Genomic DNA, 21,795 nt, shown 5'->3' on the forward strand with positions numbered 1-21,795 from the left:
TTGTTGTTCCATCCAAACCTGTAATCCATATGGAGGCAAGGGAGCCACAGTAACAATTTTATGAAAAACTGTTATGTCCCTTAAAGGAATACTAGACTAATCCACTCAGACACAGTGGCTGAAAATATCTCACTGACTCCATTTCATCCTGAAACTACTGCAGAAGTATAAAATAGAACAATGTTCATCCATATCTTGGGTCCATGCTATCTAGTCATATTGTACTTACTGTAAATATGCCTTAAATATAGAAATCCATGTGGTTATTAAGTATATATAATCAGTAGACTGCATATTAAGTATATACTGAGCATCATAAGTAAGTGACATTAAGGAAATCCCAGTAAATATATATGTGATATGTGCATGTACTTATACATGTCTGGCTCTTGCACTTAATGCCAGCAAACAATGATGTATACTATTTAGACCTTAGCATTTAAGAGTCAGTTATTGGTCCATTTCTACACACACTTTTGTACACACTGCCCCCTCCCACATAATTCAGCACTTTGATACTTTGTATTGTGGGTAAACTTGTCTTATGTGTATTTATGTGTAAAAACGGGTTATTTTATGTGTGAAATTCATGTTTTGTCCTCGTACAGCACTTTGTAATCTGTAGTTTTGATACAATTATTATTATCATTAGGGCCCGAGCGGCAACTGCAAGTCGCCTGGCGAAAGCCCTATTGAAATTGTAATGTTTATTATTATTATTATTATTATTATTATTATTATTATTATTATTCCGACATTTCGTGCCCCAATTTCGCCCCTTTCCCAAATGCGAAAATGCTTATACTTTTGCACGGACGTCCGGCCTCATCCGAAATTCGATATTTTTGGGTGGTCGCACATGGTCGACGCAGAATGGCGGAATATTTACCGCGACACACTCAAGCTGTCTCCTCTGTCTCTACCTGATGTGTCCTCGTTTGAATATCTGGCCTTCAAATCAAAACCCCCTTCCAAGATCAATGCTGTACTGATCTACCGGCCGCCCAAACCACACCCATCCTTCATCACAGAGATTCACGACCTTCTCACCTGGCTCTGCTCTCTATCCTCCAATAACATCATACTTGGTGATATGAACATTCACATTGATAATCCCTCCTCCCCCCTGGCAGCTGATTTCCTTCATGTACTGGACTGTCTCAACCTCACACAGCACGTTGATGCACCTACACACACCAGAGGGCGCACTTTAGACCTGGTCATCACAGATTCTCCTTCCATCAAAGATCTGTCAGTATATGACCTGGGCATCTCTGATCACAGCATCATTTCCATGGACATTTCCTGCCCATCTCTCCTCCCCCAGCCTAAACGCGATATTCATTTTCGCAACATAAAAAACATCAACCCTGCCATCTTGCACTCTGACCTCCAACTGCTGGCCTCAGTCAACCTTCCATCAGTCAACAAATCGGTCGATCACTACAACCATTCTCTTCGCTGCCTCCTGGATATACATGCCCCTCTCAAAACAAGAACTGTGTCTTTCTCCCGCACTGCCCCCTGGTTCACGAAAGAACTGCGCAAGATGAAGGCTGCTGGCCGTGCCATTGAGAGGCGTGTCAAATCATCTGGCCTGGTGGTACACAAGCTGGCCTACAAAAACCACCAGAAGGCCTATGCAGCAGCCCTTAAAGAAGCCCGGTCCATCTACTACTCCAACATCATCAATAACAGTCCAGGAAATTCAAAACAGCTGTTTTCCACCATAAACTATCTCCTTAATCCCAAAAACCAAACCCATACAGAACCCACAGTAGAACACTGCAACAGGTTTCTTGCATTTTTCAAAGACAAGATAAATTCCATCCGGTCCCAGCTCTCAGGCTCCCCAGCTCCATTTCTGCCATCTGCCTGCCCTCAACCTGCACTTTTCAGCACCTTTGCTACAGTCACACAGACCGAAGTTGAGGGTTTCATCAAAAAGATGAAGCCCTCCACCTCCCCCCTGGACCCCATCCCTACAACACTCATCAAATCAAATCTGTCTGTCATAAGCCCTCTTATCACACAAATAATAAACCACTCGTTAAACTCCGGCCATGTCCCGCCCTCACTCAAAACTGCCGTTATCAAGCCTCTCCTGAAGAAACCCAACCTCGACCCAGAATGTCTCTCAAACTACCGGCCCATTTCCCATCTTCCATTCCTGTCTAAAGTGCTTGAAAAAGCTGTTGCCGCACAGCTACAGGAACATCTACAACTCCACTCACTGTTTGAAATATTCCAATCTGGTTTCCGCACTACCCATAGTACAGAGACAGCATTGTTGAGAGTTACCAACGACCTTCTCATCTCTGCCGATTCTGGATCCCCCTCCCTGCTCATCCTTCTGGACCTTTCAGCGGCTTTTGACACTGTCGACCACCATATCCTCCTAAGCCGCCTCCACACCGACATTGGTCTCCATCATTCCACACTGGACTGGTTCACCTCTTACCTCGCCAACAGGACAGAGTACATCAGCCTGGGCTCTGCCAGGTCCCAAACAGCCCCTGTTACATGCGGTGTCCCCCAAGGATCTGTCCTAGGACCCCTCCTCTTTATTCTGTACATGCTGCCACTGGGTCGTGTCATCAGCCGGCACGGCATCTCTTTTCACTGCTACGCCGATGACACTCAGTTGTACCTCCGAACTGACCCCAACCTACGTTCAACCCCGGTCCACTCATCATCACCTACTCTAGCCCTCTCCAACTGCCTGGAGGAGATCAGGGCGTGGATGAGTCACAACTTCCTCCAGCTGAACAGCTCCAAAACCGAAGCCATACAAATTGGTACCCCTCATCAGGTCCAGTCATCACCCATAACCACCATCTCCTTCTCTGGTCAAGACATCCCCCTCTCTACCTCAGTTACCAACCTCGGTGTGAAGCTGGACCCACAACTTACCTTTGTAAACCACATCAAACATCTGTACAAAACCTGCTTTTTCCATATCAAGAACATTTCTAAACTCCGCCCACTCCTCACCTTCTCTGATGCTGAAAAACTCGTCCACGCCCTGATCTCCTCCAGGCTTGATTACTGTAACAGCCTGCTCATCGGTATACCCAACAAACACCTTCAGAAACTTCAATTCATTCAGAACTGTGCTGCCCGAACTCTGATGAAAACCCGCAAATACGACCACATCACCCCCATTCTTCAGAACCTACACTGGCTTCCCATAACCTCAAGAATCCAATACAAAATCGCCCTCATCACCCACCTTTGCATCTACAGCAACGCCCCGCAATACCTCAAAGACCTCCTTACCCCTCACTCATCCACCCGTAACCTCCGGTCCCAAAGCACCAACCTCCTCCATCAGCCCCGCACACGACTCCGCACCATGGGAGACCGAGCCTTCTGCTCCACTGCCCCCCACATCTGGAACTCCCTCCCTGAACACCTACGACAACCCCAGTCTGTCGATGCCTTTAAAAAAGGGCTTAAAACTTTTTTGTTCAGACAGGCTTTCCCAGGTCGTTCCTAGATGTTTTTATTCTCTTTCTGCACTTTCTTCTCCTCTTATAGCTATTCTTTCTTCTGCTGATTTTAATCGTGTCTGATTTTAATCGTGTCTGATTTTAATCGTGTCTGATTTTTCTCTTAGTCTTTTGTTTATTTTGTTTTTTGGTTTCTGTAGCACTTTGAGATTACTTTATGAAAAGTGCTTTACAAATAAACATTTATTATTATTATTATTATTATTATTATTATTATTATTAATAGCGCCCCCTACAAAGTCCAAAAATGCCCATAGGGAATTTTGCTAACTTTGTCCTATGCTCACAAAATTCGGTACACATATGTATTATACCCACATATGCAAAAAAGCCTCTTGACCTCATGACCTCAACCCAACAGGAAGTCGGCCATTTTGGTTTTGATTTTTCCCGCCTAAAATTAACTCCTCCCACAGCGTTCACCCGATCAAGTTCAAATTAGGTACGCAACATCTCCAGACCTAGCTGAGCTTAAGTTGTGCTCTGCGCATCCGTAGGTCAAAGGGCGTGTCTGCCAGGGCTCAACTAACTTTGGCGTGCTCGCCATGTACATACTAGTGGCTCTCACGCCCACATACTTCATCCGATCAGCTTCAAACTTGCTGGACATGATGATGGCTCCGCCCTGAACGTCCCGATATATTAACTTCCCACGTAACTCATAGCGCCCCCCGGTGGTAACAGGAAGTGAACTTAAATTCATGAAAAATACATAGTTGACCCCATCAACTTCAAATTCCACTTCTAAAACATGCAGAACCAGTTGGTGAAGCTACATTATGAACACTGTGAAGCTACGAGTAATGGCGTCCCTGTGGGGGCGTGGCTACCATCAATTCCTCGCCATGAAAATACGTTTGGCTTTTTGATGGCTTTATTGAACACGTATCATCATGAAAATTGATACACAGGTCCAGGGTGGAGACCTCTTCCATCTGATAGGGGTGTCGCTCATGTCGCCCCCTAGTGGAAACAGGAAGTGCCATTTTTTGCATCAACATTGTCCGATTTCCACGAAACTTCACATGTGTGATGAGGGACTGACTCTGAACACACCTGCATGCATCCCATTACTGCCCCCTGGTGGATGAACCATCAACTGCTCATAACTCCCTCATGCTTTGTCCGATTCACTCCAAACTTCACATGACTGATGAGTGGCCGCCCTGAACACACCAGACCACACCAGACCATATGTGTAACTACCTGTGACTGCCTCCTACTGGATGAACGAAACATTGCATTTTTGGCCTCCTTCCAGGTTTTTTCTCACTTTCTGCTTCACGCCACAGCCCCGCCATGCCTCAGGCCCCGCGGTGGCATGGGTGAGCGAGGGCCCGCCATCGCCGCTTGCGGCTTTAATTATTATTATTATTATTATTATTATTATTATTATTAGTAGTAGTAGTAGTAGTAGTAGTAGTAGTAGTAGTAGTAGTAGTAGTATTGTTAATGTTATTATTATTGTAATCACAATAACTCTATGAAGCCAGTAACAATCCAAAATGGATGATAAACAAAACAACTATTAAGTCTAATTAAGTTGTTTTTCTTGTAGCTCCAGATATTGTTACCTTCTACATACTGTCCCAACCTAAATCTTGAGCTCCTTGCAGAATTTCCGGTCCAGTCCTCCTGCTTTTTCCATCTAAAGAATATTACAAAAATCAGATACTTCCCTCAGTCTTAAAATTTGGGGAACAAAGTAATCCATCTTTTCATTTTGTTATTTGTTGTTTCCTGACAGTGACAGTGCCTCTGTCCTTTTCAGGAGTAAATCTGCTCTTCTATCTTTTATTATGTCACACCTTAACTAATGCAACAAAAACTACATAGATCACACATTACTCCAGTTGTCACATTGTTCTATTGGCTCCCTGTCACTTAAAGGATCAGGTTATAAGATTTAGTTACTTCTAACAGTGACATTGCAGATTGCAACCAAATGAATACCCCTCCCCTCCCCCTCCCCTTTCAAGCAATTAGGAGAACCTTCGGTGGCTGCGAAACTTATGAAAAACACAAAAGGCCCTCTCCAGAGCCAGTGGTTGGTATGTCTGTTCTGGGCTACTGCTGGACCTGCTCTCTATGTAAATATAAATAGCTCTTTCTGAGGTAACAAAAACACAAACTATCCATCTGTTTTCTGTTCTAAATTCTACACACTGCACCTTTAAAAGATTGATTTTATTATTTCTATCTTGGAATACAAGGCATTGCATGGTCAGCCCCCTAAATATGTAAAAGACTAATCTTAGTCTTAGTAATGACCTGTTCTCGAGTTACAGCGTTGCTGTGTGTCTTTCTGCAGAGATGAACTTCACAGCAACACATCAGATGTTATACACTATATTATATGAGATGAGTCAAGTGCTTCTCACTTGTACCATATGGCAAAAGAACATTCACACCTCCTATGCATACACACACAGTCATACATCCATATGTATGCATATATACAAGTTACATATGTACAGTATGCATATGAGGCTGATGTAACAAGTAAAACAGTTTTTTTGTGTGTGTACATGTTGGGGGGTTGGCAGAAGAGTGTTATCAGTAAGCGTTCATTGCTTTTGCCCGCACACAAGCAAACTCACCACACTGTCAGTGTATTTTAATACCCTGCAGGGCCTGAAGCACACAGGTTGTTGTTATTATTATTATATGTAATTCACTCTGAGGGAAAACATATTGGGAGTGAGGACGCAGCGGAAACAAAACAACAGATAAATGAAAAAGAAAGACTGATAGAAGCGAGGAAGGAGGAGAAGTGGGAAATAAAAGTACAAGAGCAAATACAAATAGAGGGACAAGAGTTAAGAAAGAATGAAAACAAGAAAGAAAAAATAACTAGGAGTTTCAACATCTGAAGCACACTTGGTGTGAACCCATTCCCTGTCAGGCCTGAAGAGGTGGTGATGTGTGACACCTAAATGATCACTGTTGGACTCGTGAGCTGATGACCTCTCTGCCATGATGCTCTCAGTTCCCCCTCAAGAACCCAATTTAGCTCTCCTGGCTCGCCACGGTCACCTGAAGAAAGGAAAAAGCCATCCAGCAACAATCATAAGGAAGAGAGGAAGGACACAGGAAGGACAGTGATAGACTGCTGAGAGGGAGGCCTGAATATGTGCTGTCCTAAATATGAGAAGGCCTTAACATTATGTGGGCCAGATAACATTCCTCTCACAAAACAAAATGTGAAAACCCAAAAAGAGTTAAGCATGGATGCATGCTGGTTGAATATACTACAATGAAAATAAAGGAATAATTTGGGGAAATAGCTAAATGTGCTATCTTGCAAAGAGTTAGATGAGAAGATTTATACAATTTTTACATCTATTTGTTTAATATGAGGAGACAGTTCACTTAGATTAACAATAAGACTAGAACAAATTGTCTGCTAACTTGGCTCTATCTAAAAGTTATAAAACCTTAACTCACTAGTTAACACATTTTATCTAAATTGTTTAATCTGTACAAAAAACAAAACAAGTTGCATTTTTTAAATTAAAAATGTAAAAAAGAAATTTCATGGCCAGTCTTTATGCTAAGCTAAGCTAACCATCCACTGACAGTTATAATGAGATTGATATAATTTTCTTATTTTAGTCTTGGCAAGAAAGAAAATAAGTGTATTTCTTAAATATTGAACTGTTCTTTTTTTAAATGAAGTTTACAGCTGTATTCTTTTTGAAATTGCTCAGCTCAGGTTTTGAGCTCAGAAAACCAGACAGTGGACTTTTGACCTGTAGATTATTTTCCTTCCAAAGATCAAGAAATAACCACACATGCTTAAATAAAGACACTTTCTGCTGACTAGAGGGTTTGATATTTGCTACTGCAGTCAGTGTCATCTGTAACAACCTGAGTATTGATGTTTGAATCCTGCAAACTTTCTGAAAAACCTACACTTTGCGTTTGCCTTAATTCTGTCAATGTCACAGTGTTTGCTGGCTTTGTAGTAATTTCATCTCATTCAAGATGCCCTGCTTAGTGAACTGAAACGTCATCCACACTCTGCACAACACCTCTTAAATTTTCGAGAAGGAGTGTGCTCTTTTGTCTTTGCATGCGGTGCATCCTCATATTCCTCATTTCTCAGAGAGTGTAACAGCTCACTAAGCAGGGTATCGCCATGCAAATATGAGAATGAGAAGAGATGACTGTGAAACCCTGTGAGTGTGACACTGTGAGAGCGAGAGAACTAACGGGACTGTTCAATTATTTATAAGCAGAGATTGTCTGTTTATCAAATTGACGCCTGGAGCGTCAACCGTGATTAGACTCAAACAATGGTGGTCCTCTCTGAGCACTGCTGATGCAGCTTCTAAGACACAGTAGAAATATGAATAAAACACAGATAGCATCAAAAAGAGCCAGGAAGGTGTGTGTGTGTGTGTGTGTGTGTGTGTGTGTGTGTGTGTGTGTGTGTGTGTGTGTGTGTGTGTGTGTGTGTGTGTGTGTGTGTGTGTGTGTGTGTGTGTGTGTGTGTGTGTGTGTGTGTGTGATGACACCCATCAGTTGAAGATTTTGTGAGAAATGTATATCATTTTCTTTCATTAAGTGTTTATGCACCAGTAATGGATGTCTTATTGTAGTTCCAACTGTATAGCATGTTATAAACCACATATAAAGTGTTAATATACTGATTAGAAGATGTGAAAAAGAAGGGTGAAAATAAAGAGTTGGAATTAAGTTTCATATATGATATATTGCTAATACGATTGCTCTTATTTACCAATTGAGCGTTTTACTGACAGTATTTTTATTGGTATGATAATGAGAACATAATGGTCCCATAGACTAACATACTCTATATTCTCCTGCTGTGGTTTCAAATATACATCCTCAGTAAAACCAATGTGGGTTATACTGTGTTTTTTTGTCTTTTTCTCACCAGCCAATTACGCCAGCCAATTACCCTCACACTGCAGCCCTTGTCACTTCTAACTCCCACAGTATTGCTGGTCTGGGTAGGTCGTTTGCGTCCTCCAGTACAAATGGAGAGACCAGCCGCTTCTTTTTTCCTGACAGCATGGAGGAACAAGCTTCATTATGCAGCAGTTCAAACTTCCTCCCAGGACCACGCAAGTATGAGATCCCTCACTGACTTCCCACCCACAAACACTTCCCTTTTTTCTTTTTCAATGGAGTGCTTGGTTACTGCTGCTGGGGATTTAAGAGGGTTTGGTACATAAATGCTTTTACCTTCTTTTTTCTTACCACCCAGGCTGTACAGTCTCTTCTGGTGTACATGGCATTTTGGTAACTGCACACATTCTGCACACAAACCCCACTTTTTCGCCCACTTACATCTGTGAACTTGCTGTTTCTACTTTGTAAATGTAGTCCAGGAGTCACCTTTTTTTATCCTTTGATAGCTCTGATTCATTCTTTCAACTCTTTAGAAAAATATCTGGGTCTATTTGGTTTCCTTGTTGTTTGGTTTTCTTCACCTGCCACTTGTTTCCTTCTACTTCACAGTGGACAATCAGCCTGCGTGAGCTCCCAGACTGAGAGTGGCTAGCCACAGCTGTCACCTAGCATTGTTTTGACTTGAGCTGAAAAGTGGCTAAAAGCTGCATGGCACTGCATAGTGAGATGTTGATTCTGAAGTGCCAATAATCCTCTCACAGTACAGAAAGTTTGTAATTCAGAGGCAATATCAATATTGTATGTAATGCATCCTTCAAAGACTCTTGAAATGGTACTTGTTGAAGAGAGGTAACTTCCCCCTTTTTGTAGAATTTTGTATTGATCCAGGCTATCGTGAGCATTTTTTTCAGTGTGACAAAAAAAGTGCATTTGAAAAGCCATGGATCCAAAGGAATGGCATGAAGAGTGTGAGAGGAGAGCCATTAAGCCACAGGTTGACTCATAAACTGAGGTGTAACAGTTTCCTGCAGACACAAGACGTTTTGTCAGAAAAGGGGAGCAGAAGTGAAGAACTAAAGGGACGGGTGAGTGCGGGAGATCTGAAAATGGGGTCTGTGGGGATTAAAAGACGGGTGGTATGGTAGGATGAGGGAGCCAGGAAGGGAGGAGGTGTACTGGGGCAGGAGCCAGATGCTCCAGTTTCCTTGACAGAAATGGAGGTCAAGTGCAGCTTTATGTGAAGAGAAGCACAGACATAAAGAGAAAGATGGAGGGGAGGGAGGTACCATGATGACTTTAACTAGTGGTAAGGGACACAGCATTTCAGCTCACAGTGTAAAAAAGCTCAGTCTTTTTAACTTAGACAATAAGGAGAGGATAAGACAAGATAGAAGAACACATAGTGCGCCGTTTCCTTGCAGGATGGATAGAGGAAGATAAAAGGCTTTATGAGAAGCCTAAGAACATTAATAGGTGTTAGTGATAGGGAGGATATGGGGAGGGGATAAAAATAAAAACATATGTTAACTTCATAGAGAGGACAGATGGTAATGTGGTGGCTTGAGCTTATGAGGAGCATTAATGGATAGAGTGGGTGTACAAGGAGAACACATGATGGTCTCAAATAGTACATCTGGGAGTTTGGGCCTCACCTAATTTGGGAGAAAGAGAAGCATAAATATATATAAGGAATGTAACTATTAGGCTAGGGAATCTGGATGAAAAATAACCTTTGTGTGTAAGTATTTCAGCTCACACTGGATATCATCTGCATGGCCTAGGTAATGATATTCTCTGAGTAGAATATGCAGCAGATTAATGTGGAAAAATATACATCACACAACCCGCACATCACTTTGTTGTGAAGGCTCAAAGGAAAACGGGGCAGATTTAGATTTTTATGTAGAGAGGTATGAGAATAATAGACAGCTTTAGGGAGGATTGAGAGTTGAAGTGATGCACCCAATATAATTGCCAGACAGTAGAGTACTAGGCACACATCACGTTGAACAAACAACAGACTTCAAAGTAAATAAATCCTACATCATCATGAGCTAAGTTCCACAGGCACGCAAGCTACAAATGTAGCGAGCAGGAGAGAAGAATGTAAACATGATATGCAGTTCTACACATATACAGAAGCAAATTGAAAATATAGTAGCGAGTGTTTGTCTGCCTTAACCTTAAAGGATAAGGTTGGTGTTATTTTATATTTTTCTTGTTGTCTTATAAGTGCCATGAAAAGACCAGCAATACATTACTCTGTCTTTATCCTCTTTATCTGTGTTATTAATCCCTATATAAGACATGAAATAGTTTGATATGAGTGAAATATATAGTTTCATTTTTGAAAAAAGGCCCAACAATTTCTCAAAACAACTGGACTCAAACTCCAACAGGAGTGAGTAGTGCATTTTTGGGGACTACTTTCAGCAGTGGATTAATACATGTTTAGTATGCTCATTAGTGTTAACAGCAGCAGGACAGCATATGTGAGATTGACACAAAATAAACTGTAGCATCCATTAGGGCTGCACCAAATTATTTTAATTATCATTTTTTCTTTATTATTTGCCAATAAATCGTTTGATATATCAAAATGTTGCAAAAAAGTGAAAAATATCCCTCAGTGTTTCCCAAAAGATGAAGTCCTCAAATGTCTTGTTTTGTCTCGGCCGAAAATCCAAATTTACATTTCCATTACCCAAAGATACCAGTTTACTATCATAGAAGACTAAATTTTTTTTTTTTTTTCACATTTGAGAAGCTGAAATCAGAAAATTTTAACATTCTTAATTGAAAAATACTCAAAATGATTGATTATCAAAAGAGTTGGTGATTAATTTTCTGTGGACTGACTAATCGATTAATCGTTGCAGCTCAAGCACCCAGGTTCATTATAATGTCAGAACATTGATGTGTGGTTTTTTGGGTTGTTGTTTTTTTTTAAAAATCAGTTTTGGACAATAATGGAGGTCTATGGCACAAAGGAACAAGCTACATCAAGCTTTGGATAAAGAGGCGATATTGTTAAAATTCTTAGTAGGATGAGTTTGCTGTTGATTTTTTGTCTTTTCATGGGATTTGCTGACAGTAAAAAAAAAAAGGAGAATTATCTTCCTGATCCTGCCTAGTTCTCTAATGTTAAATGAAAGGAGCACATGTAACTAAGTGCACATTTATCATGTTTATTTGTAGTCTTTCTTCTTGTAAAATAAGAGGTATACTTATTTCTGTGTTCTTCAAGGGGAAGAGTGCAAATGATTTTTTTTTTTTTTTTTGCAAAAGCAGAGGGCCAGGAGAGGGTAGGGGGTGGTTTCATTGTCCATTTTCTGCACCACCTCTCTCTGATCTAAGTGCCTGAAGAAACAGGACATGGAAATGTATAATTCTGCCAAGGTGTGTGTTTCTGCGTGTCTGTCAGCGAGAAAGAGGCTGTGATGTGAGACTGCATATAAGAAGGTTTATCAAAAAAGAACTGCTCTCTACTCCCCTGAGGTGTTTGTGTATGTGTGTGTATGTGCCTGACCCGCACACATATATATGTGATCTGCATACAAATGTCTGTCTGGTAACCCATCTGCTCCTTTGCTTTAATATTCCTTTATGTGCACCATCCTGTCTCTTGTCTATTGAACAGTGTTGAGAGGCAGTAAGGATGTAACATCAGGCCCTTCGGGCTTCTACTACAAAATATTATTTTGCTCAGGAGGCAGGCCTGTGGCAGTTAAATCAAGCATCATCATAGGTTCACCCTGCAATGAACTTAAGAGCTCTCTGCAGTAACACCGGGTGTTATCGCCTCAAGAAATGGGTTTGCAATCACCTGACATGTTAGCTACTCATTTATTTCAGGTTTTACCATGACGTGGTAACGTCAATGACAACACACTTGCCTACTCTGTAAATCTTTCTGATTTCTATGATATACAATTTAATCCTGCATCCGTCTGTTTGAATCAAACATTTTCGGGCAATTCTCTCTAATTCAATAACCCAGCTTGAACTCAACTGCTGATGACACTGAACCAAAACACCAATTGAATCCCCCTTTCTTTCTCTGCAGATCCCTCTCTTTTCCTCTGCCACTTGAATAACTGAGCCACATATTTCAGTTTCATTTCTGCCTTTCTGTCTCTTTACCCCCAGCTGCGATATGTTCCCAAGAAAGCCTGCTTTTCTTGCATTCTGATAGGCCCCTCTGTCACATAATTGGGGGGTTTAACAGGTTTGTCCCCTGTTATCAGTGCTAATGAGAAAATGAGCATTGCTCATTGACATGTACTAGAGAGGCAATGGAAGTTTAATGTGCTGTCTGTAAATAATACACAACAGAGTCAAATGTGTACCTTGTACCTTAAAACAGATAAGGATTTCTTGTCTGTGTCAATGTGTTCTTTTCATTTCCAAATCTATTTGGGTTAACAGTATGTATTTTAATGTGTTTCTCATAAAATGAACATCAAGACATTCATATCTTTCATATGACTTTACAAAAAAGGAAAAAACAAATGAATTTTAAGGAGATTCCCAGAGTTATTTATTCTGCCAGTGAACAGAATAAGCAGCCCAGTAAGACCTGGCTGTCTATCAGTTGTTTCTTTCACTAAAAAATACTCCAATGCTTCCACTGTAGAGGGAACAACATGGTCCGATCTTTCGACATTTTAAACCCTCAATACATAATCATATGGATTGTCTCCAGTTTATCCAAGCCTTCATCTCTTCCCTCTTTCATCGCCCTCAGCTGTTTTTTTTCCTTGATAGGGCAGCTGGTTGCATTGTATCATCTCAATGTCTCGCTTTGCTGCATGTACAAACCTTTTTTGGCAACTACAAGCAGCCCAGCCAGCCAAGAGAGGCTTTTGTCGACTCCTTCCCAGTCTGTATTAATATTTACCAGGCTAGGAAACAGAAGCAGATGTCAACCATGAGGCGGTTTCTTCATGTTGCTCGGTGGTGAGCCCACTCTTGTACAGGATTACAGTGTAATCCAAGCATCAGATCTGTGGTGTTAAACATTTTTTACAATTGCAAAGGGGGAACCCCCACAACTTTGGCTTCTGCAGAACTGGAGAATTCCTTGATAGCCAACACTGAAAATGAATAACACAAGCCCTAACATAAGAATGTATGTTTACCAGCATATTTATGGTCCCATTTGACCCTTCAAAATATAGGAGATTACCATTTTAGTAGTCTGAAGTGCAGTGAATTTTGGCACTGAGCTGGAATATTTTACATTTTAATACTGTCAAGCAAGCTATACTGCCTACACACTCTAATTATTATGCACACAATGTATCACCATGAAAAACAACAGGAATCACATATACTGTGTATCTTCATCAGTTCTACCCCAATGAAACTCTACTACCTTATCAATTCATTTTACTGTAAGTAAACATGACTCAAATCATACAAATGTTTCAGCACCTCTTACTGCAGTTGACAAATTCACCATCAAGAATAAAGTCATCAGCAATCCAAATATGCACTGATCATTCAGTATATTCAAATGTGAAATGTGTCTCCTAGGTATCATCTTCGTTGTCGTTAGAGTGCTCAGCAATGCACTGTTGTGTTTGTCTGGGAGACTGTGTAACATCAAATGAGACAGTATAAATCTATACAAACTCATGTATACTCACTGTGTTGAATTATAGGCTGCTTAAACTTAAAGATGCCAAGAAAATGCATTGAAATGTATTCCAGTACTGGACAGCTCCCACAAAAAGAACACAAGTAGAGCAGTGATTTCAGAACTGGACAGCTCCTCAGTTTCAGTCTCAACAAAATCCACCATTCATCCCATTTCCATTAAGGAAGTTTCAGGGAATATTTTGGAACATTTACAGGAACATCCTCTCTGTTACAGGAACATCCCAGGCTGGACTTTTAGATGTCCAGCCTGAACATCTAAAAGTGTCCAGGCTGACATTTGGCAGCCGAGTTTAACAGGATTGGCATCTAGACAGTGTGCATGTTGCGAGTATTGTTTCCTGATGCATATTATGGGACTTTTAAAGTGTTTTAATATGAAATTTCTGCATGCATTTTAAGCACATGGTTGTTCTACAGTGCTATTGGAAGCTCACTACTCAATAGGATTCAAGTCCTGTTATTAGGTTCAGTTCATGGGAAACTTCTTATAATTGCCCATTATACATTATTCTCAACCAAAGACATTAAAAGGAAAGAGAGTGTAACACCCCACCCAATTCTGCTGGGATTTCCCAACAACAAAGAGCTTCCAAAACTTATACTCAGATTTCCTTTGGGGAGAGAAGATGGATGCACTTCTTTTTCGGTCAGACGCTAATTTGGGTTTACACTGATTAAGCTGTCCATCGCACCGCCAGGAGACCTCTGTGTATGTGTGAGAGCTACTGTGTGCATGGGCATATGTGAGTGGAATCTGTAAACTGAAGGAGGCACCGCCAGCAGCGCTGGTGATTCACAGGGAGGACAACATGAAAGAGCTGCAGAGAGCCAATGATATAGTGGGATTACAGATGGGAGAGGAATCCTCCCCGTTCTGTCAACAATTAACAAGGAGATAACTGCAAAACAAGCTTGGTGATTCTGTCATCAGCTCGGTCCTCAGGTGCAACGAGGGAGAGCAGCTAATTGAATCGAGAATTGAAGATAGAATTGAGTAATGAGACATGATGAGGCAGTGTTTGTCAGTCCTGTCAGTACTTCATCTTGTTTTTTCATATTAATGAATGCAAAACATTTCACAAACTGATACTGTAGCATCTTGTTATGTATGCTAAGAAAGGCTGTGATAGTTGCTTTAAAATCCTCTCATGGATAATGATCATTTACTGCCAATATGGTAACAAAACAAATGATTTGAAAAGTACAAATGAGAAAGCACTCACTGAATAGTTTAATATATATTCTTGCCCAATTATCCATTGTAATATGCTAACTTATGCTACCTATTTGCAGGGGGGCCTCTTGCAGGGGCTACTAATCTCCATATCAACTGTTAGCCCTGCAAGTCTTGGGTTGTGAACTCTCACTAAGCTGACAGGAGCAGATTTTGACCCTCAACCCCGAACCAGCAGCCAGGCGGATAATGTCCAAGGGGAGACAGTGGCTTGACAACTATCCCTCGCCCCAGGCTTTGTGCTGTCATAACATACACACCAACAGATTATGTTTCCTTGTGTTCCTTATGACTACATGTAGCACCCAACCCATGTAGCTATATAGTTATGAACTGTCTAAATGGTTACTATGGTTGGAGCCCTGGGTACTTTTACCTGTGTCTGGCTGTGCTAACCTGTGTAACAGAAATGATATATATATATATATATATATATATATATATATATATATATATATATATATATATATATATAATTATTCCCTTTTTAAACTCAAATTACACCTTAATGAAATGTAAATATTTTTATGTAATTATAAAAATAAAAAGAAACGGGTATAAAAAAAGCATAAGAAAACATTTAAAGACTTTGGTTTACTCTTCTAGTGTCCAAGGAGTGCTTCCTAATGCTCTCTGTTTAACAAGTGTACATGACCGTTTTCTCTGTCACTTTAGTCATCCAATGTATCCACCAAAGTAATGGACATAATCACTCTCCAACAGCTTTTACAACACAGCTTGTCTATTTTTCATCTCACTAGCTTGTGGCTTCACTCTCCAGGGTTGCCTTTACATCCCGCACCATCACCTTTCTGATTGGGCGACAAGTTGATAAAAATCAGTGCAATTCACAACATGTCAAGATGGACAACCTTATGCCATCTGGGATTAGGCTGTGAGCTAACTGAATAACTCTTATGTGTACAGTAAACATACTATTTGAATTTCGCTCAATGACAAATATTTGTTCATTTGCCTACATTTATTCATCTAAAATTACACTTTTTAGATTGGGCTACACCCTCCCCCTTCTAAAGATTTCGATGTCCTCATCTGACTTTGGCTCTTGTCTAGTTTGGATGACTGTTATCTCTCCATGCTAAACAACTTGTTGGAGGGTTTAGGATTTTTTAATGATGTTATAGCATTTTTGCCCGAGGAACTAAAGTTCAATTGCATAACCATTTCTTGATGCGCAATGTTCACAAGTTCCTCAGTAGGATGTCCAGGTTGGCCACTTAAATTAAGTGAATGACTGGCTTAATTTCTCAGCAATTTCTTCAGAAGTATCACTGGTTTGCACATCCTCATTTTCTGATTGATGAGGGGCAGCAGCATTTGGTGATACCTCACTTTGTAGTGCCAAATCTCGTTCACTCACAACCCAGAATTTTCATCTTCAGAATGTGTGTAGTTTCCTGCGTGTTGGTAAGAAGCTGAGACATAACTCCTGACTTCATCCATATCAAAGGATATTCATTTACATCCTCAAACTCTGAGTTTGAGGAGGAGGAAGTATCATCAGGTATTCAGGTACTCAAGCGGTGAGTAATGCCTGTGATGCTTATGTGTATGTTGCATCTTTGTGACTGGTGGTTTCTTGACTGTTTCAGCTCACCCTTTCCATCAAGGGTAGTAACAAAACAGAAGTGTCCTTTAGCATAATTTGTGTGCAGCTGAATGATGTGCTGACCTCAGTTTTGTTTCTTTATGGCTTCTTATGTTCCAAGCACTGCCAGAAGTGTTCAACTGAAGTGTTCCGGTTGGGCATCAAGGGGACATTTTTTGTTGTTTTTTGCTGGTACACCTTAATGTACACAAATATCTTTCCCACAAGACTTTGGTGACAGTGATGGCTTTTTGATCCTTGGTGGGAAATGCTTGCACATATCTTATGAGGTGGTCTGTCATTACTAATTCACTGGCAACCCCCTTGCTGTCTTGCTCTACCTGCAAGAAAGGAATGCAGACTAGATCTAAAGGGCCATTGCTTGTGATCTGGTTCAATGATGATGCACACTGTGAGAAAGTCTTGCTGGAGACACATCTTCAGTTTTGATATGCTGCTCCACTTCAGCAGTCATACGTGGCCAATCGACTATGTCTTTGAGCAGTTCAGAGGTTCTTTCTACTCGTAAGTGTCCACACTTTTTATGTAATGACCTTATTACTACAGTCCAGTACCTCTCTGGAAGGAACAATTGTTTGGTTTCTCCACTGTGCTTCGGTCTTTTTAACTCTGCAGAGTATTCCATCTTTTAGCTCTATTTTGAGCTGTCTCAGCTGAGCAGTGCAATATCAGGTGGGTCACTACTGGACTAAACTGGTATCTTACCAGACTCAATGGCTTGTTTTACTGGTCCAATAGCTGGATCAAGGTCTGAGGCAAATTTAAGCTCTTTTGGGTTCACAACTGATCAATGGTACTCGCACCTAAGCTCAAAGGACTGGTGCGCACTTCAGGGATAGCTGTTGGAGGGCCTGTAAACTGATCTAATAGCCCCTAACAGGGGCATTAGGTGTTTTAATGGCACAAACTTGCTTGCAGGTGGCTTTAATGCCTGGGGGGGAGATATCTGTCCAGTTCTCTGTGTCCTCTTTGGTGTACTGCCAGGGCAGCAGGTCAGCGTCAATGTTGTGATGAACAGGACGATGGATGTTGAACTCATAAGTGACTAAGGCAGCTAGCCAATAATGTTCTGTGACATTTTGTTGGGCTGAAGTGAGTACACAAGTTAGTGGATTGTTGTCAATCCTGTGACCAGTGACCTTAACTGTAGCTTAGTACAATTAGTCATGGAATGTGTCCACCACTGCCAACTTCAGTGCTAAGAATTCCAGCCAATGCGCAGGGTAATGATGTTCAGCCTAAGCCATTCTGATTCTGGTTCCAAAGGTACTTTCTATTGCCTGTATGTACAACATATGGCTAGCTTCAGGATTTGATGTGCAAACTGCCTGAATTATCTCTAAAGCTGAGCCTCTCAACAAATCTTTTTTTCTCTTTTTTTCTTGCTTTCTTGTGAACTTTGTCTGTACAAGCCAATCTAGACACTCTTCACCTAGTACAGTGGGGATGACTCAACAAAAGGTCATTAAACATCCATACTCTTTATTGTCTGTTGGTTTGGGGGTTCTGTGTGGGGTTCTTTTGCCTCTTCAGTGCTAATGATGTCTTCATCTTCAGGGACACTAAGTACCATATTGGCATGTGCTACATTTATTCACTCACCTCTGTAGCACCTGATCCATGTAGCTATAGATTTATGGACGGGTGTTGTAGTATGGGCGGGGCCCTGGGTACTTTTACCTGTGGATGACTGTGCTAACGTATGTAACAGAAATTGAATGTTTTTAAACCTTTCAACCTCTTTCCAAATTATAAATATATGACGGTACATCCACTTAGCAGTAAAATGAGTCACTAATTTTAAATCACACTGAGAATTATGTTGTTAATTGTCATTTCCTTTTTACACTCAAATTACACCTTTATGAAATGTAAATATGACACACACAATGCAAATACTTAATTTAATAAAATTAAAATATTTAAACCATTTATAAAAAATAAAAACGGGTATAAAAATGGTGTATCAAAACACTTAAATATGCTTCCCTTTGAACTTCAAACCTTTCTAAAAAGTTTTAATTTACATTCAATTTTTGTTGATATATTCCTTTGAATTCAGTTCTTATTTATTCTTTTTTAACACTTCAAAAGCTCCTTGCCAAAGGGCCCACGCTCACATGCACAAACTCACTCTGCAACCAAAGTCAAATAGTTTCCTTTAAACCAAAAACAAAATGATGCAGGCCTGAGTTGATGTTTGGGAGCGTAGTGACCTAAAAAATGGCCACTTCACTTACTAATGCAAACTACCAAATAATACAGCACATGCATTGGTTAGTTATTATTCACAAATCCTTGAGTTGTCATCTGAAGCACTGATGAAGAATGAGGAACTGGGAGATGCACCATGAGGGAAACCATTGGTGGAATTACAGGCTGGCTGGCAGCAACAGTCCAGAGTGTATCAACCACGATAACCACCAATGTCTTTTAAATGCACACCAGCACTCTCTAAGTCTTTTTCCCACTACAGATATGAACACATAATCAATCGAACCACACTAGAGTAAATACAGCTGAGCTGATGCAACTGCAGCTAATCAATATAACATAGCCTTCAGGTGTGGCTCAAAATGACCCTGATGAGGAATGCAGAGTGGATTGTCTGTGTCATTCTGGGAAAACCCATCTTGACAGGGGATGCACCGGTATGTACTAAATTTAACTTGAATGTCGTGGAGATGTTCTTTTCAGTCACCCGAAAAGGGAAATAGGTTTATTTTAGAGTAAATTGACAAAGGGAATAGCTGAAACTGGATTAGGTTGTCGGAGAAGGTATCTCATTTTAAGTATGTGGTCAGACAGTTTCTGTTCACATTTTACTCTCATTCCCAGCATGTGAGTAATTTAGCCTGTAGCACAAATGTTCTCATGCATTAGGCTACAACACATTGCTTAAAAAATCTATTTGACTTGAGATGGAAAAGGCATCTGTCAAACACAAATATTATAACACACACACAGTCAGTGGTCAACCTCAGCCTCTTAAACACATAGATGCACAAAAACACAACAAACGTCGAATGAATGCCTGAAAGACAAGAGTGTTTTTTGGGGTTTTTTTTTTACTCTGTCCACTGAGTCTCACAGTATGCTGTTTTACATCTGTACAGCCGCTGGCAGTCCTCTCGGAGAGAGCAGCCGTCATGCGTTACTTTTTTTTCCATTAAATGCCAGCCACTGCGTCTGTCTGCACCAAAAACAATTCGCTGCTGAGAAGCCCCGGCTGGAGTAGATAAACTGCGCGCGCCAGTGTCACATTTTACTACTGCTGTAGTCGCTACATGTCACAGATTACGCGCAGAGAAGTAGTCTGCACCTTGAGTATCCCCCCGGACCCCAGATGCATCTATTTGTATGGCCAAAAAACGGATTTGGGGACCAAAGATGTCGAGCGTCGCAGAGGAATCGATGACATCATGTCTGTGGGGGGAAGATGTAGTTTTGTGAGCTGTGAAAACAGATGCTCCCTTGGCCTCTAGTTGCAGAGTTGGAGTATTTGATACGGGGAGGGTGAGCGGGTGAATCGAGGCGACCGTGTGCACTGTGATGTGAACGGCGCGCCTGACACACACACACACACACACACACACACACACACACACACACACACACACACACACACACACAGACACACACACACACAAAAGCTTCCGGCAAGTACCTGTCCCTCTTTGAACAAATAGCCCTCTTACCTCCCCACACAAGCGCAATGGCGCACTGTGATGAAATAATCACAGCGGGGCAATTTCTGTGCCGTTGTGGCAGTCAACCCATTTGACTGAGATCATGAAATTTGTTGCAAACAGGTTCTAATGTAATCACATGTATAAACATTGAAAATGCAAATAAAGGCTGTGATACCAAAATAGTAGAGACTGTGAAGCGAGCGTGATGTCATCACCACGGTGCTGATTTTCACCCCAGTCATGTAGTCTACACAACAGCGGGTTATACCAGGTGACAGTCAGGAGGAGGTTAGAAGGCTGAGTGCATGGATAGACTGAGGGGAGCTGGAAAAACTGTGTTTTGGGGGGTTTAACGGATTCTTTTAATGGCTTAACTTAAAGTTTGTCTTACCTCCACACTTGTCCCATCTGAAAGATGTGTATGACGGTCTGCCAGAGCCAGACAGAGAGGCGACAGCACCTGTCTCTTTGCAGACTGGCTGTAGTTCTACTACTCAGCCCCTCCACGGAGCCCAGTCCGCCCCCAGTGTAATCCTGCACAAACCACCTGAAGCTCAGGATCTGGACCAGAACCGAGGGCACCAGCACGAAGAACAGGGTCAGGCCTGACCACAGGAAGTCCTGCTTGTGGTAATAGTCGATGGCCAGCCACAGATCGGTCCCCACGTCCCAGAAGAAGACCAGCAGTGCCAGGATGATCCACAGGCAATCCAGCCAGAGGCGCTCCTCCTGCGGTGGCCGCGCCGCATCTCTCCCTTTCCCCTTCCCCTTCCCCCGGAGGTAATGCAGGCAGGCGCTCCGGCAGCCCCAGTAGCACGACGAGGTGTTGCAGCAGTGGCAGATGTGGAATGAGCTGCCGTTCTGAGTGTCGTCCTCTCCCGTCCCCACCACCTCGTCCAGGTTGTGCAGCTGGGCGAAACCGGTGACGACCCCGCGACCATCGGATTTCGCTGCCATCTTTCCCTCTGATGTTCCCACCTCCTCCGGCTTCCGGGGTTCGTGACGACACTTCCCTGACACCTGTTTTGCACCCCAGATGTTGGAGCCATCTAAAAGCGGGGTGTCAGCGCGTTGTCGTCGCTCACTCTGTGCCCAGATAGTGCGCCACTGGCACCACGGACGCAGCACATCTTTCCTTGGTTTCCCCCCACTGCAGGTGTATTCTCACTTGGCAACAACAAT

General features: G+C 41.7%; 1 protein-coding gene across 1 annotated transcript in view; it reads right to left on the reverse strand.

The window, feature by feature from the left end:
- xkr6b (XK, Kell blood group complex subunit-related family, member 6b) overlaps positions 1-21,570 on the reverse strand; it is a 60,508-nt gene extending 38,938 nt beyond the window's left edge. The window contains exon 1 of the mRNA XM_062437110.1: positions 21,005-21,570. Within this exon, the coding sequence (XP_062293094.1) occupies positions 21,005-21,570 (566 nt within the window). The remainder of the gene's footprint in view (positions 1-21,004) is intronic.
- Positions 21,571-21,795: the final 225 nt, after the last annotated feature.

Source organism: Scomber scombrus, chromosome 17, assembly GCF_963691925.1.
Source record: "Scomber scombrus chromosome 17, fScoSco1.1, whole genome shotgun sequence".
NCBI lineage: Eukaryota > Metazoa > Chordata > Actinopteri > Scombriformes > Scombridae > Scomber > Scomber scombrus.